The sequence below is a fragment of the Grampus griseus genome, assembly GCF_964374135.1.
Source record: "Grampus griseus genome assembly, chromosome: 12".
Lineage (NCBI taxonomy): Eukaryota > Metazoa > Chordata > Mammalia > Artiodactyla > Delphinidae > Grampus > Grampus griseus.
The window spans coordinates 25,121,556-25,137,526 of record NC_139006.1 but is presented as its reverse complement, the minus strand read 5'-3'; the positions used below and the strand labels follow the sequence as shown (position 1 = coordinate 25,137,526).

Below are 15,971 nucleotides of genomic sequence, written 5' to 3'. Positions count from 1 at the left end.
TCCTTCAGGCCCCCCAGCGCAGCCAGTCTTCCTCTCACGCACTGCTGCCCCCATTCTTCTCGGTCCCAGTGCGCTCCCTGCCCTCCCTGGGGCCTGCACACGTGCCCTCTGGGTGAGTGCATGGGGGCCTCTGCTGCTGAACTCTTGTGTGAAGGGATGCAAACTGGACCTGTCCTGGTGGCTGTGTCCTGGCTGCCCGAGGAGGGGCTGCTCAGCAGGCTGAGTCAGTGGCTGAGGCGGGAGGGGCCCCATGCCTCCGGGCTGGCTGCTGTCCAGCAGTGTGGCTGGGGGCGGGCTGCCCCTTGCTGGCCCAGGCTTCCCACCTACACAGCAAGCAGGTTCAGCCAGCTGTCTGCCTGGAAACGTCCGTGATCGTGATGCACCAGACCGTCAGTGCCGGGCGGGGAGAGCAGTCCCAGAGGGTGAGCCGGGCAGCGGGTACTGCCTCCGTGTGACAGGGCAGGTGGCAGGCAGACCCCTCTCAGTGTCACCCGGAAATTGTCTTCCTTGAGGCATTGCCTGGCAATTCCCAGTGGGCTGGCAGTGGCGGGAGGCTAGCCCACTGTGGCAGGGGAAGGGAGGGACACGGTGCCCTCCAAGGCGTTTCTCAGCGTGTGCCTCGGCTCGTTTTGGCACCCTCACCCCAGGGGGGAAAAAAAACCAGGTAGATGCCTTGTGTCACCGCCCCTTGCAGGCTGTGGTGGGGACCACGGTGATGTCTGAAGTGCCTTGGTGGGGCGGGCCCTTCCTTGGTCTTATACTGCTGGGCCTGGCACCCTCCTGGCCACTGCCATCACACCTGGGGGCGGGGTGCCTGGGCCACTCTGGCTGTCCCTCGTCCTCTCCAGTGGCAGCTTTTCCCGAACTGCTGCAGAAGCCACGCCCGCCCAGTAGGAGATGCAGCATTGGTGTTAGTGCCACAGGAGAGGGTGGCCTCGGGCCCCTGGTTTTGTCTGCACGGGGGCCCAGCCTGCCCGGGCGGGCCCTCCGTGTCCACTGTGAGCCCGGGGACCAGGCGTGCAGGCTGCGGGGACTCAGCCCTGAGGGTTTCAAGCTCCTCTCTTTTTTTTCTTTTTTTTATACATTTATTTATTTATTGGCCGCGATGGGTCTTTGTTGCTGTGCACGGGCTTTCTCTAGTTGCGGCGAGCTGGGGCTACTATTCGTTGTAGCGCATGGGCTTCTCGTTGCAGTGGCTTCTCTTGTTGCGGAGCATGGGCTCTAGAGCGCAGGCTCAGTAGTTGTGGCGCACGGGCTTAGTTGCTCCGCAGCATGTGGGATCTTCCTGGACCAGGGCTGGAACCCGTGTCCCCTGCATTGGCAGCAGATTCTTAACCACTGCACCACCAGGGAAGCCCTCAAGCTCCTCTCTTGCCCAAATGGCTCAGGCCTGGAGGGGCTCTGGCTTCCTTCCCAGGGCTGCTGGAGCAGGGAGGGTGCCGTGGACCATCCTCCAGCTCCCACGGGAATAGGGCCCTGAGAGGGGCTTTGCCTGGACACCCTGCCGTGGGCCGCACGTTGGAGAGGCGGCGGCGCTCACGGCTCTGTCCTTCCTGGGCAGGAGTTTCTCCAGGGGTCAGCTGCAGGGACCCATCTGGGAACCTGCCCCGGAGATATGGCTCAGTGGTGTGAGCTTCTGTTCACTTGTCATTCTCTCCCTCAGCCATCCTGGGCTTCACCTCACCTTGACTGGGTCTGAGCGGGTGTCAGACCCCATGCTGGTGGGGGGGGCACCTCAGGGAACCAGACCTTGGGGCTGGTGATAGTCAGGGTGCCGGGTGCAGCGGTGGGCTAAGCATGGCCAGGGGGGAGATGGCAGTGGGGCTCCCCAGAGCCAGTCCTGCCCCCGCTCAGCCGTCAGTCAGTGGAGTTAGCCAGGGGGGAAGTGGGGAGGGGATCCCAGCCAGAGCAAAGTGCTGGCAAAGGTGTGTTGAGGGAACCCGGCATCCTGGGAGCTGCTGGTCATTTTCGGCAGGCCTGCGAGTCTCTGGCCACTGCAGGAGGGAGAGCCGTGGGTGGGGCCCAGGCCTGGGCCTGTCTGGCCAGCACAGCTGCCGTGGTATGGCGGCACCTTTTGACCCTCGGCCTCACGAGTTCCTAGAGTTTCCCTCTAGGAACAGGTCCCACGCTAAGTCAGCACCTGTGCAGGAGACACGTAGGCCCCGGCTTCTCCCAGTCCTGCCATTTGACCAGGCGCAACCCGTTTGCTTCCCGTGGGAGCCGATCAAGTAAACGGAGGCCGTGCAGCCTTTCAGAAGAGGAGGGCAGAACTATGCACACGTCCTTGCCCCTCATCTGTGGGAGGAAGCAGGTGGGGGGCCGTACTCCCGTCCCCTTGGGCCCCAGGGCAGGCTCTGGTCGCAGCGGCCCTCCTCTCATGCCCGCCGCGTCCATCCCGCAGGGCATCTGGCGGATCCCCGTGGACGAGATCGACCGGCCGGGCAGCTTTGCCTGGCACATGAACCGCTCCATTGTGCTGCTGCTCAAGGTGCTGGCCCAGCTCCGGGACCACAGCACCCTGCTGAAGGTCTCCTCCATGCTGCAGCGGACCCCGGACCAGGGCAAGTGAGTGCAGCCGCCCGGCCGGCCGGCCCAGTCCAGCGTGCGGTCAGCCCTGCGGCGGCGGCTGACACTGCCGTGGCTCAGAGCACAAGCACGTACTGCCTGGAGCCGCTCGGCCCCGTCTGCCTGGGGCGTCTACACGAGCAGGGAGCCCAGCCCAGTCCTTCTCCTCAAGGCCCTCTCTGTCCCGCTGTCTGGAAACCAAACACCAGTGCCCCTGCCCCAGACTCCCCGGGGCAAGCACGGGCTCTCCCCACTGGGTTTGGTTTCCCCACTGAGACTCTGGACAAGCTAGCCCTTCTGCTTCCCCCAGCTCGGGGCGCCTGGGGATGCTGTCAGCTCGTGGGGACAACAGGTGTCCGAATGACAGCCAGGGTCCCCAGGTGAAGGCCAGTAATAGTGGGCTGAGCCACAGGGGGCCTGGGCTTCAGAGGTAACCAGAGGGCCTGGGCTTCAGAGGTAACCAGAGACCTCTTGGGACAGATAGGACTGAGGGATAGCCGCCACTTGCAGTGGTTGGGGGGAGGGGGGTCCCAGGAGAGACACAGTTCAGACGTGGAGTGGCCCGACTGCAAGGCCTCCTGCTGCCAGCACCATGCCTCACCTCTCTGCTGTCTCACTCACCTGTGCCGTGCCAGGGGCTAGGGTGGGGGCTTCAGCAGGGGCCTGAAGCTCCCTGGAGATGGGCTTGTGGGAGAGAAGCCGGGGGCCCCCAAGCTCACTGAGCCTGGCCTGCCCCGCCCCGCCCCTGGGGTCACAGCCCAGCTCAGGGGGGCCCAGGACACAGTGCTGGGCGAGGAGGAGGAGGCTCAGGGAACACTTCTGGGGAGCAGACCCCAGGCGGGTGGGACTCGGAGGGGCACGGGCCGCCATCCAGCTCTGATGCTCTGGCCACCCCCGCATGCCTGCAGGAAGTATCTGCGAGATGCCGACCGCCAGGTCCTGGCTCAGCGGGCCTTCATCCTCACTGTGAAGGTGCTGGAGGACACACTGAGTGAGCTCTCGGAGGTACACCCCGCCCACCCTGGGCAGGTCCCCACACCCCCACCTGTGGGCAGTACTCACCTGCCTCCCCAGGTGGGAAGGTCAGTTCAAGGATGACCTCGCAATCACCTCGTGTGAGGCACTGACGCGCTTGGCTAAAGTGAGCTCGTGGTTGGTGAGGAAGGTGGTGAGGCTCCTGAGGCAGCCCCGCCCGGCAGGACCAGCTCAGGAGACAGCAGCTCTCACAGTGGAGCAGATGGCAAAGCCAGTGGCCCCGCACCCTCACCCACCAGCCCCCAGGAGCTGGTGCACACACGGTCCCTCGTCACAGCTGGGTACCCTGAGGGCCCGGAGGCTGGTCACCAGCCTAGCAGGCGGGGCCGCTGGGAGCCAGGGCCATCTGGCTACAATGCCCCGCTGCCCAGCAGAACTGGCTGGGCCCTGGTGCAGGGGCTCAGGGTGGACTCGGCTCTGCAGTGAGCACGCTTGGTGGCCCTGGCAGGTCACTTCCCCGCGAGGCGCCCGCACATAGAGAAGCCATTTGGCGAGGGCCAGCTGGTCCTCAAGAGCAGAGCCATCTCCAAGGCCTCATCAGCCCCCGTCAAGGCCGGAGCTTCAGAGTCGGGAGGGCCTTCCCAGGCAGCTCTCCAGGCCCAGCCCTGGCCAGCGGGCAGATGGGCAGAGCCTGAGTGGCCTCGGTGGGTGGGCAAACCTGGCGCCCAAGGATGCTTTCTTGTGGCAGAAACACCAGACACACTGAGTCTTACCATTGGTTTCCTCACAGGGGTCAGAACGCCCAGGGCCCAAGGCCTGTGGCTTCCCTGGAGCCAGGATGACCACCGACGTCTCCCACAAGGCCAGTCCTGAGGGTGGCCAGGAAGGCCTCCCGCACCCCAAGAAGCCTCCTCTGGCTGATGGCTCAGGGCCAGGGGCCGAGCCAGGGGGCAAAGCAGGCCCCCACAACCACCGGCCTGTGGCTGTGGATGCAGGAGATGGTGCAGACCAGGGCGGGGAGCGCAAGGACAATGAGAGCCCCCGGGCAGGCCCCACAGAGCCCATGGACACGGGGGAGGCCGCCACCCGTGGCTCAGACTCGGAGCGGGCGCCACCCCTGCAGCCAGGCCGCCCCCCAAGAGACTGGGGCCCCGAGAGCCGGCCAGCCGAGCTGTCCCTGGAGGAGCTGAGCATCAGCGCCCGGCAGCAGCCCAGCCCGCCCACACCGGCCCCACCAGCCGCCGCCGCTGCCCCGGCCGCCACCCCTGGACCCAGGACAGGCAGCCACCCCGAGGAGGCACCTCCACGGCCTAGCCGCAAGAGGAAGCTCCTGGAGGACACAGAGTCCGGCAAGACCCTCCTGCTGGACGCCTACCGAGTGTGGCAGCAGGGCCAGAAGGGCGTGGCCTATGACCTGGGCCGCATCGAGAGGATCATGTCCGAGAGCTACATGCTCATCAGGCAGGTGGGTGGCCTTGGGGCGGGCCTGGCGGCTCTGTTCCCAAGCATGATCACGGCCAGGCCCCCCAGGGTGGGCTTTCAGAGTCATTCCTGGTCACCTCTGAGGTTTTCTACTGTGAGCACGAGATAGGTTCAGATATGTTACAATTTTATTTGTCAACTAAACGTTAGTAAAGCTGGGGAAACAGATACCAAAAAGCAAAAGGAAAACAACATGCTTTTAAATGTATATATTCACCCATAAAGGAAAGGAAGCCGCTTTGCAGAAGTCTCGTCAAGTCTGGCACAGGGAGTCGGGGCCCCCGAGTAGGGGCTGCAGTGGAGGAGCCCTTCTTATTCTGTTTCTTTTAAAAAAAACTCCATTAGGCACACGTTTTTTTCTCTATCTAGAGAAAAATAGGTTCTTTCCACAGGAAGAACCCTGCACTGTGACTGGTTCATACAGGGTGACCATCTTGATACACTGTTTTCCTTTTAACTTGTGTTAATTTGCACTGCAGCTTGTGAGTGTGTCTGTCTTATCACCACCTCACAAGCACCCAGCAGTAACTTTTTTTGTTGCTGATAAACTAGAAAAAAAGCCCTGCATTCCCTGCTGGTGAGGGCGGGCCCTTTCGCCACGCCAGGCTGGCTGTCTCCCTCATGCCCTGTCTGCTGCTCATCCCGGGCGACCCCCAGGTCTCTCCGGCCTCATCGCCCCCATGAGGGGCAGGTTCTGGCTCAGAGTCTGCCAGCCTCAGCCCCCGAGGATGAAATAGCACAGCCACAGACATGAACGTGGCTTGGCCATCTGGGCCCAGAGCGGTGCCCCGGGCAGATGGGCCTGGGAGACAGGGCTGGGGTCCTGGGGGGAGCAGCAGTGGGAGGGCTCACCCTGGGAGCTGTCCTCAAACACCAGGGGCCGGGGGAAGGCTGGCCTCCGAGGCCCCTGCCCTCTGACCTTGGGCATCTCCTTGCTCAGGTGGACGAGGAGGCTGCCCTGGAGCAGGCCGTGAAGTTCTGTCAGGTCCACCTTGGGGCCGCCGCCCAGAGACAGGTAAGCGTGACCCTGCCTGTGCCAGCCTCGTCGTGCAGAGCCCGCCCCGGGCTGCAGGCTGGTCAGGTGGGCCCAGGGGAGATGGGCAGCTGAGCCTCAGGCCCTGAAGGAGCCCCTGACAACCCGCCTGGGGGTGCACCAGACCCCAGCTCTGACTGGGCGTGTGACACAAAGGTCCCCTCACCCCCGCACCTTTTCTCTAAACAGGGAGGATGTTCCCTACTTAGTCGACTTCAACTGGAAAGATTGCTCCTCCGCACAGAGGTGGAGCTGGGATACGGGGCTGATAGGAGCAGGGTGAGCGGGGGTCCTGGTGTTTGTCCAGCATCGTGTTTTGGGAAGACTCCCTGCTGTTGGGTGGAGAGGGTGGGCTGGGGCAGGGGCCAGGTCAGGTGAGCCACAGGTGGGGATGATCCCGGGCCAGGTCACTAGGTCAAAGAGCAGGTACGTGCCATGTGGGTAGGTGCGGCCTCTTTGTCCCCAGGGGTGGCCTGACTGCCCTGCCCCAGCAGCAGGCCCGGCCTTCCCAGTCATCACTCTTCCTTGGGCCCCCTGGGGAAGGGTGTCATGAGGGAGTCCAGAGGCAGGAGCTCAGGGCAGTGGGCTTCCAGCTGCAGCCGGGGAGTCATGTCCTAGTCCCTCAGCGGCTGGCTGTCCCTCGGTGTCCAGATGGGCTTTTTCTCAGTGGAGTGGGGCATCGGGCCACTGCCCCACCTGGGTTCTGGGTCTGAGGAAGCCCAGGGGTTCAACCTTCACCAAGTGGGCTGTGGGCCACATAGGAGGGCCAGACCCCCAGCTGAGGGCAGGAATCCCTGGAGGCAGGTGTCCCCCTGCCGGCAGTCCCCACCGCCCTGCTATTGCCAAGGCAGCAGAGTTCACAGTGCAGCCACCTCGTCACAACCTCTGCTCTGTGGGACAGAAATGACTGCCCAGTGCCCCAGAGCAGGGTCGGGCCCAGGGGTCCCCCTCCTGCCTCCTCCACCAACCCAGACTGGGGCAGGTGGGCAGTGATCACTCCAGAGAAAGGAGGGCTGTTTCTGATGCAGACTTTTAAGGTGCTTGAAATGATAGAACCACACAGGAAACCCCCAGACAGCTTCCCCCTTAACTGGTCTCTGGTCTGAGGTGAAAGGGGGTGCGCAGTTGGCAGGAGCCAAGGGCAAGGAGGGGACATGGGGAGATGGAGGCCCACGGAGGACCAGCACCCAGCTAGGACCTGGCCTGTCAGAGGGGCCTAGGAAGCGACCTCAGGGATGACAACCATGTCGGTCACAGCTGTCCTGGACCCGCCTCTGGCCAGTGCTGCGGGGGAGGCGGCCGTGGCCCTGGGAGCCACTGCTCCCACCCATTTTGTGTCCATTTTGCTGGAGGTATTTCCGAGTTGCCACGCAGCCCGGCACATGCCAGGAGGGTGCTCGGGACATAATTAGAGGCTGAGTGCCATCACCCGTGGCTCCCGCAGGATAGGGACACAGCACCCACCTTCCCCATGTGTCTGCCCACAACAGACAGGTCCTGTCCTGCCCACCCTCCCACTGGAGGTCTGAGCTCATCCCAGACACTCACTGCACAGCAGAGTCGCCGGGCTGACCGCACCCCGTGAAGCTGGGGATGGGGCATGCTCCCAGCAGGCGTGAGGCTCCCGCACTCGCAGCCCCGGGCAGGGGTCCCCACGGCCCTGGTGTGGGCTGGCTCCAAGTATGGTGAGGCTGGGGTGTGGCTCAGGCACTGGGGTGCAGCCCTCAGCTCTGCTGCCAGAGGCCGCGCGGAGCCCCTGCCCCACCTCGCAGCTGCTCTCAGGGAGCCGTGGCCCTCGCACCGCCTGGGGAGTGGGCTTCAGGTGCAAAGTGGAAAAGGCCTAGCGGCAGAGGGAACTGTGTGCACAAGGATGGGGAGGTCCTGAAGGGCCCGGCTCCCTGAGAACCGACGGCCTGTGGTGGGGGAACCACGGGGCAGCCGAGGCCAGGCTGCCGGCAGGGGCCACGCCTGGGGCCGCCTCGGGTGCTGTGGCTTTGGGGCTGCACAAAGCCCAGGAGCTGACTCTGGCGGTGTCATCCCGGCTGTCTCAGGACCCCTCCACCAGTGGCCTTGGGAAGTCGCCCTCCAAGACTGACCTCCCATACTGCAGTCAGTCTTGGAGGGGGCCACCAGCCTGTGCCCCGGGTCATGGCTGGCATGTTCCTCCCAGGCTGGCACCCAGGAGTGGGAGGGTGAAGATCCCGGCCAGCCTGATGCCCCTCCACTGAGCCCCTGACAGCGTGGCCTGGAAGTTCTCCTAGGGACAGACTCTGGGCCCCCAGCGGTGTCCCGAGTTGGCAGAGTGGGCCTCCCTGCTAGCATTGGGGCCCAGAGCGGGGCACCATGACAGGTGTCCTGGGGGATAGCGTGGACTCAGGCCTGCCCAGCTGGCCTCCCTCACCTCCCCTTTGTCCTCCCAGGCTGCAGGGGACACACCCACCACCCCAAAGCACCCTAAGGACAGCCGAGAGAACTTCTTCCCTACAGTTGTGGCCCCTGCAACCCCCGACCCCACGCCGACGGACACCCCGCAGCGGCCCAGCGATAGCCACACCAAGCCTCGTCCTGCGCAGGCTGCCGCCCCGGCTGTTGTCACCTGTCCTCCCTCGGCGTCAGGCTCTACCCCAGACCCGTCCAAGGATCCCGGGCCCCCACGGCCACACAGGCCCGAGGCCACCCCCAGCATGTCCTCTTCGGGCCCAGGTGAGTCCCATCCCCTTCACCTGGTGGTGAGGCCCGGCTGGGCCAGAGCAGGGCCCAGACCCCGTTGCCAGCCAGCGGCAAGTCCTGCTCATTGCATGGAGAGTGTGGGCGCCTCCAGCCTGGTGATCCCTGAGAAGCTGTCTCCACCCCACCCCACCCTCACGGCACCCACCTCACCATGTTTCTCCTCCCACGAGGATTCAGGAGTGGGGAGGGGGTCCTGACCCCAGTGCACATGAGACCTCTCAGGCCTGTGAGCAGTCCTGGGTGCCTGCTGGGCTGTGGGGCAGACCTGCCCAGCTCCTGCGCCCCCGGGGCGAGGCAGACGGAAGCCGGCCAGGCTGAGGCGGGGTCTGCGGAAGGATGGGGCTGGGGGCTCTGTCGGCAGGAGGGAGCCCCAGTTCCTTCCAAATCTAGATGCCACTGGGAATGGGAACGGCAGCCCACGGGCGGGGGCAGCCAGCAGACCAGGGAGGGCAGACGCTTCAGGACAAACACACACACGCACACACACCCTGCGCCTCTCCCTCCCTGCTCCGCGGACCCGGGGCCGGGCTCCCACCTGCCCACACATCCCTGCTCGTCCCCGAAGGCCAGGCTCACCTGTCCACCAGGAGCCATCGACGTGGAGGGCCACAGCTGGGGTGCTACTGTCCGCCATGCAGGCTCGGCCATGTCATTTCCTGACCCATCTGAACAAGGGGACAGTCAGCCCTAGCAGGAGTGCCTGGCCGGAGCCAGACCTGGAAGCCCGGTTAGCCGTGACCAGGAGCGCTGCTCCCACAGGCTGCTCTGCCCAGATGGAGGCTGAGGGCCCAGGCCCCCAACCTCATGGGTCCCTAGTTTGCTCTGAAGGTGGGGAAGTGCAGGGACCCTCTACCCAGCCAGTCAGAGCGGTGCTGACCGCGGCCTGAGACGGTCACCTCCCCTGAGGTAGCCCCTGCAGCCGAGTGTTTAGGGAGGAGCCTCTGAGGCCGAAGGGCCACAGGTGCGGCTCCACCCAGTGGCCTGGGCGTCCCGTCCTCTCTGCTGTCCCATGTGTCTCGCTGTCCACACCCAGCAGAGCAACGGTGGCAGACGGTGAGCACGGCCCTACAGGCGGGTTCTGCTGGGGGTGACTTCACAGGGTGGCGGCAATGACCGTCCACGGCCTGGGGAAGCCACTCACTCCACGAAGACCTGGCTGCCGTCCCTTGGCCTGTCGCCGCCGCCGCCTGACTCCTGTCCCAGAGGATCAGAACTTCGGGGGCGTCAGGCCATCAGCTGGTCCCCTGGGCGCTCTCAGGTTGTTGGTGGCCTCAGGTTCTCGCCAGCTGTTGGCTAGAGGCCTCAGTTCCTCCACTGTGCGTCCCCCATGAGGGGCCCGGACACTGCCCATCGCTGCCCCTGTCGGCTCACCTCCCTGTCTCCTTGGGTGTCTGCCCGCCACAGGCCAGGACTGGATTTCCTGCTGACGGTGCCTGGCCCATGAGTGATTGAGGGTCCCTCTTGCTGAGGTGGTCAGGGCTCCAGGGGTGGGGAGTGGGGGCTCCAGGCCGTGGGACCAGCTGGGTCAGGACTCAGGGCAGGGAGCACCTGTCTGTGCAGGGTGCCGCCCGCCGGACGGGGTTGAGGGGGCCACAGTGCCGGCCTCGTGCCAGTCAAGAAGCCAGGGAGAGTCTGAGCCTGGGTCAGGGGCGCCTCCAGGACACTGGGCCTTGGGGACTCAGCGGCCAGGCTGTGAGTTTACCTAGGGAGCAGGGAGAGTTACCCCGATGGCTCAGGATTCCAGCCCGTCCCCCTGCTTCCACAGAGCCTGAGGCCTGGGGGCTCGGGGAGCCCCAGATAGCTCTTCCCTGAAGGCTGAGGCACCAGGCAGGTCCCCTCCCCGTTGGTACCCCCACCACCCCGCCGTGGTCCTCCTCACAGGGCCGCCTGGCCTAGGAAGCACCTCTCCACGTGCTTGAGTCTCTGCTGGACTTCCCTGCCTCGAGTGTCCCTCCTCCTCTGGCCACCCATCAAGAAGGGAGGCCGGACCGTGCCCTGGGGGCAGGAGGGACTGATACCTGCCCCCTGAGGGCAGACTTCGCTTCCTGCCAGCCTGGCCTGTAGACTGCTCACAGCAAGGTAGCCCCCTGCCCGCTCCCCTAACCCAAGCAGCCGCTCCAGGTCACTCGGCCAGACCCTCAGTGTTGGGCCCAGCCAGGCAGGGCTTTGCCACCTATGGAAGGCCCTGGACCAGACAGCCACCGGGCCTGCATCGCATCGTGGGTGCGTGCCCGGTGCAGTGACCCATTCCTGCCACGGGCCACAGGATTCCTGCTGCTCCACCTGCTCCGCGGGGCCCAGGAGGGCAGCTCTGGAGCCTCCGAGGGGCTCATCCCTGCCTGTGGCAGCGTGTGGAGCTGGACCCTGGGAACGAAGAGGCTGTGACCCTGACTGCCGGGCAGTCAGAACCGAGAAGGGAGGGCGTGGCTCGCGGCCAGGCAGCAAGGCAGGTGCTGTCCTCCAGGACTGGAGCCAACAGGCAGGAGGCCCATCTGTCCCCCTGCCCAGCCAGGGAGGGGCCAGTGTCACCACAAGTGGGGAGCGGCTGGGTGTTGGGGTCATGGCCGGCGTGGCAGGAGAGTCCGGGCCTCAAGGGGAAGGAGGAGGAATGGGAGTGCAAAGAGGCCGGACGTGGCCTGGGGCCCTGGGGGCAGGCGCCCCTGTGCCGACTGACCACCTGGCACCACGGAGGCTGATTCACAGCCCCCTCCTCACACCTGGAAGGTGTGGCCTGGCAGGAGGGCGCCAGGCCCGCCACCGCTCCATCTACTTTGTCCTTAGCTGGATTGTTCGGTTCCAGTGGCCACTCCTGTGAGCTGGGGTAGGGCCTCCGCTGTGTCAGGTTCATAGCATGTCCACAGGGGTGAGCGGTTTCCTGCTGGTAGCAGCCTGGCCCCACCCGGGCGATTGTTCCAGCGGAGCCCCTGCGCGGCCATGGTGGAGGTGGAGGCCCCTATCCCAAGGGTGGGGGGCGTGTCACCCATAGCCGTGCTGTGTCTCCACAGAGGAAGAAGAGCTGGCAGGAGGGGCAGAGGGCACGGGCTTCCTGCCCCAGGAGCCGCGGTGCAGCGAGCAGGTGAAGACGGCCCCCGAGGGCCCTCCAGCAGAGCCGCACTGCTGGCCAGCAGAGGCGGTCCCCCGGACAGGCGCTGAGCCCACCTGCAGCCAGGGTAAGGCCAGTCGGGAGCAGCCCATCACGGCCCCCAGGGCCAGCAGTCAGCGGGTGCTTCTCGACAGAGGGGCCTGGAGTGGGCCTGGGGGTGAGGTAGACAAGAAAGGCAGGCCAGGCAGGGAAGGCCTGGCTGGAGAGCTTCCTCGGGGGAGGGAAGGGCCCGAGACCCCCCACCCCCACCCCCACCCCCGCCTCACAGAGGGGAATAGCTCGGGAGGTGCTGAGCCCAGGCCAAGGTGGCCTAGCCAAGAGGGAGGGGTGCCTGTGCCCAGATGGGTCCATGGGAGGGGCAGGCGTGGGGCGGGGAGGAGGCAGGGGTGGGCAGAGGGCCGGCCGGGTTGGGCGGAGCCAGATGGGCATCCATGTCATGTCTGTGTCCGTGTCTGTGTCTGAGTCACAGCCCGTTCCCACCAGCCGCCTCAACCAGCCAGGCCCCTCGGGGACTCCTCAGGGCTGGGGCCTCTCGCAGACCCCACTCAGGACAGCAGGGCTTGGTGCCAGCCCGAGGGAGTCGGGCATGGGGGCTGAGTGAGCCCCGCTCCTTTTAAAGCCATGGAGCAGCGGAAGAATATGGACACCAGCCAGGCTGCGGCTCCCGGAGGCTGCCAGCCCACACTGCTGCCTCCCAGCTCCGGCTCTTCCTGAGGCGCGAGGGGAAAGTGGATGCTGGCTGAGTGGCCAGCTCTGAGCCCCAGCATCCTCCCTGTGGCGGGAATGACCAATAGAATGTGTGTCCTAGTGATCTCAGGTGGCCTCGGCCTGCAGCCGCTCGAAGCAGGGTTTTGGTTGCCGGCCAGTGAGAGCACTGAACCCTAGCCACTAGGCCAGTGGTTAGTGACAAGGCCCCGGCCCTTCGACTTTGCAGAAAAGAATTCCCATAAAGACGGAAAGTAGTGAAACAAGTAAAGTGTTTATTAGGAGGAAAAAGTGTACAGTACATGTGGATAGACACACAGGTGGGCTCAGAGAGAGAGTGGCGCCCTCCTGCTAGTTTGAATCACATGGGGCATTTCTTCCGGGTTTCCTTTGGCCAATCATCTTGATTTGCCTGCTTCCAAGTCCGTATTTGGTGTATCTCGGGATCCTCCCCTGTGTGCGTGCCTCTCAGCCAAGATGGATTCTAGGGAAGAGACCTGTATGGGTAGTGAGCATCACTCCCCTTTTGACCTCCAAGGAGCTTTCTAGTCAGGAAGGTCTCTTTGACTTGCGAATGAGGAATATGTGGCCTGTATTCCTCATCTGGGCAGGGCCCAGCCTCCTTTCTCAATTGTCCTGCTATTTTCATCTCGGAGTATCTGTCCACAGGGAGCGAACTCCAGCTGTTCGCCCTGGGGGCTCGTCTATCTCCTGCCTCACTAGGATGGTCTGAGAGCTCACATGCGTGCCTGGGAGGTGCAGGGCTTGCCCTTGTCCCAGCCCTGGGCACCCAGTGAACACTGTGCTTTTGGGGGTGCCCCACAGCCCAGAGCCAGAGCCAGAGCCAGGCCCTCGGGGAGGCAGAGAGACAGGAGGAGGCCTGGGAGCCTGGCAACCAGCACAGGCCTAAAGAGAGAGGGTAGGGCGGTCTGACGCTGCCAGAGGAGGCGTCTTGGTGCCTCTGTGGTGCAGGGTTTGCGGGGGATGAGCCCCAAGCAAGGGAGGGGCAGGCAGGCCCGGGAGGCCGAGAGCCCGGCTCAGTCCACTGGGTCCACCCCACAGTTGCCAGCTCCAAGGTGCCCAGTGGTGGGAGTGCCCAGCCACCCGAGGGCCACCCGGGCAAGGCTGAGCCCAGCCGGGCCAAATCACGCCTCCTGCCCAACATGCCAAAGCTGGTCATCCCCTCGGCCACCACCAAGTTCCCCCCTGAGATCACCGTCACGCCGCCCACCCCGACCCTGCTCTCGCCCAAAGGCAGCATCTCAGAGGAGACCAAACAGAAGCTGAAGGTGACTGCAGGTCCTGGGTGGGACACAGAGCTGGGGGTGGGGGGTGGGGGGTGGGGTGGTGGTGCCAGGCTGCCACTGACCACTGCCTCACCCGGTCTGTGCAGTCAGCCATCCTGTCTGCCCAGTCGGCTGCCAACGTGAGGAAGGAGAGCCTGTGCCAGCCGGCCCTGGAGGTCCTGGAGACATCGAGCCAGGAGTCCTCGCTGGAGAGCGAGACAGATGAGGACGATGACTACATGGACATCTGAGGGCCACTCCCCACGCACCACCACCTCCACCACCCCCCCACGCCCCGCCCGGTGGGGCATCCCGACCACAGGGCCACAGGCCACAGGAGCCCAGCAGGGCCCGCCTCCTTTTTTATGAAGTGATTTTCTTTGTAAACGTGACCGCCCCCAGCCAGGCGGCCTCGTCCACCCTCCACGGGCTCTGTCTGGGTCACGGCAGCGGAGGGTCCTTTTTTGGTTGCTTTTCTAATAAAGATGGAACAGTCGTCTTGGCCTCTTTGTCCCCTGGGGTGGCGATCCCTGTCCAGGCTTTCTGGGCCTTCCTCCCCCAGGCCAGGTCAGGGTCTGACCCACAGGCACCCGGGGAGCAGGCGGGAGCCACACAGGGCAGACGCTCCCGGGAGAGACAGCAGCCGGGCCTGGAAGGAGCACAGGGATGAGGGCACGTCCCTCCAGAGTCAGGGTCAGGAGGGTCCCAGCCGTGCTGAGGAGGTGGCTTGCACCCCAATGTGATGGGCACCCTGGGGAGGGGCCTGAGGCAGGGGGTGGCGCTGACCTCCCACCATACTCGCCTTCTGACAGGACCAGCCACACGAGTCGGGGGGCTCGGTGCGAGATACAAACGTGGGGCCCCAGCAGAGTGATGTTGGCCCCACCATCCCGGCTCCAAGCCCGTCTGTTCTGTGGGAGCACCTGCCCTTCACAGTGTCAAGCCCCTCCGTGCCGTGGGGGCCCAGCCGCCAGCCCCACAGCTGGGGGCCGGTCCCGCTCTGGGGGCCTTCTCTGAAAGGCGTTCTGTCCAGGGAGGGACAGAGACCCTTCTTGCTGCGCTGTGCCCCTCGTGGGCTGGACGCTGTGCCCCCACCCCCCACTGCCTGGGAAGAAAGGCCCAAGAGGCTGGACACTGCAGGGTCCCCAGCCCAGGCCCGGCAGAGCCACGTGGGAACCCAGGGCGCTGAACTGGCACTGACTCAGGCCCTTCTCAAGGCCGCAGGGCCTGAGGGGACCGGCAGTTACTCAGCTGAGCCCCCTGGGCCCCCACGCTGCACTCCTGGCTTCTGGTTCAGGCTGGGGAGAGGAGGTGGCCACCTTCCTTCCCCCGGTCCACAGACCCCCTTCCTGGGAGCAGCCTAGCCATCTCCCAGGGCCCTTCCTGGCTGGGGCGCAGGACACCTCGGTCCCTCCCCAGGAGCTTCCTTCCCTAAGCTGTGCTCTGGGCCCGGGCGAGTCCCAGCACCGGCCCCCAGGCTGGCTGGGGACCTCAGTGTCCACACCCAGGGCACCTGCCCACAGAAGTGCTCCGAACAACCAGTAATCCACTTGGGACTTCTGGTTCCAACTCCCGCGGCTGGCTCCCGACACCTGTGGCAGCCCAGCTCTCTGGAGCAGCTGCGAGGCGGCGGTGACCAGGGAACAAGGCTGGCCGACCTCCGCGGCCAAGGCCGGTCATGTGGCCAAAGCCTGTGCCCCGCTACCTTCAGTTCCTTGAGGGGTCCAGGACCCTGTCTCCTTCAGACGTCTTGAGAAACCGCCACTGTCTGCTTGTCCAGACCCCGGGCCCAGGTGGCAGAGCCCAAGTGAGTCCTAGGCCTGGGTTCCCCCCATACCCTGACCTTGGAGGCTCCCAGAAGATGCCTCTCCCGGTGACCTAACCGCCCCCTCCCTGTCTGGGCCTCAGTCTCCTCACCGGCACCAATAGGAGGAAGATATACAAAGAAGAGATTATGTAAATATCGAGAGTGAAAGGGTAGGGGCGGGTGGGGCCGGGCGGCTCCTTTCCTGGTCCCCAGCCCAAGGCGGAAGCACGTCTGGAGCCCTCAGACTGACCCAGGGGCCCAGAGAGCCAGGCCAAGGGGAGACCG

The 15,971-nt window shown here is 65.0% G+C and overlaps 1 protein-coding gene across 1 annotated transcript in view; it reads left to right on the top strand.

Annotated features, from left to right (window-relative positions):
- CABIN1 (calcineurin binding protein 1) overlaps nt 1-14,363 on the top strand; it is a 97,927-nt gene extending 83,564 nt beyond the window's left edge. Inside the window, exons 30-37 of the mRNA XM_082667788.1 lie at nt 2,402-2,565; nt 3,474-3,570; nt 4,331-5,005; nt 5,963-6,037; nt 8,476-8,758; nt 11,791-11,955; nt 13,656-13,882; nt 13,987-14,363. Of these exons, the coding sequence (XP_082523914.1) occupies nt 2,402-2,565; nt 3,474-3,570; nt 4,331-5,005; nt 5,963-6,037; nt 8,476-8,758; nt 11,791-11,955; nt 13,656-13,882; nt 13,987-14,130 (1,830 nt within the window). The 3' untranslated portion in view covers nt 14,131-14,363. The remainder of the gene's footprint in view (nt 1-2,401; nt 2,566-3,473; nt 3,571-4,330; nt 5,006-5,962; nt 6,038-8,475; nt 8,759-11,790; nt 11,956-13,655; nt 13,883-13,986) is intronic.
- Nucleotides 14,364-15,971: the final 1,608 nt, after the last annotated feature.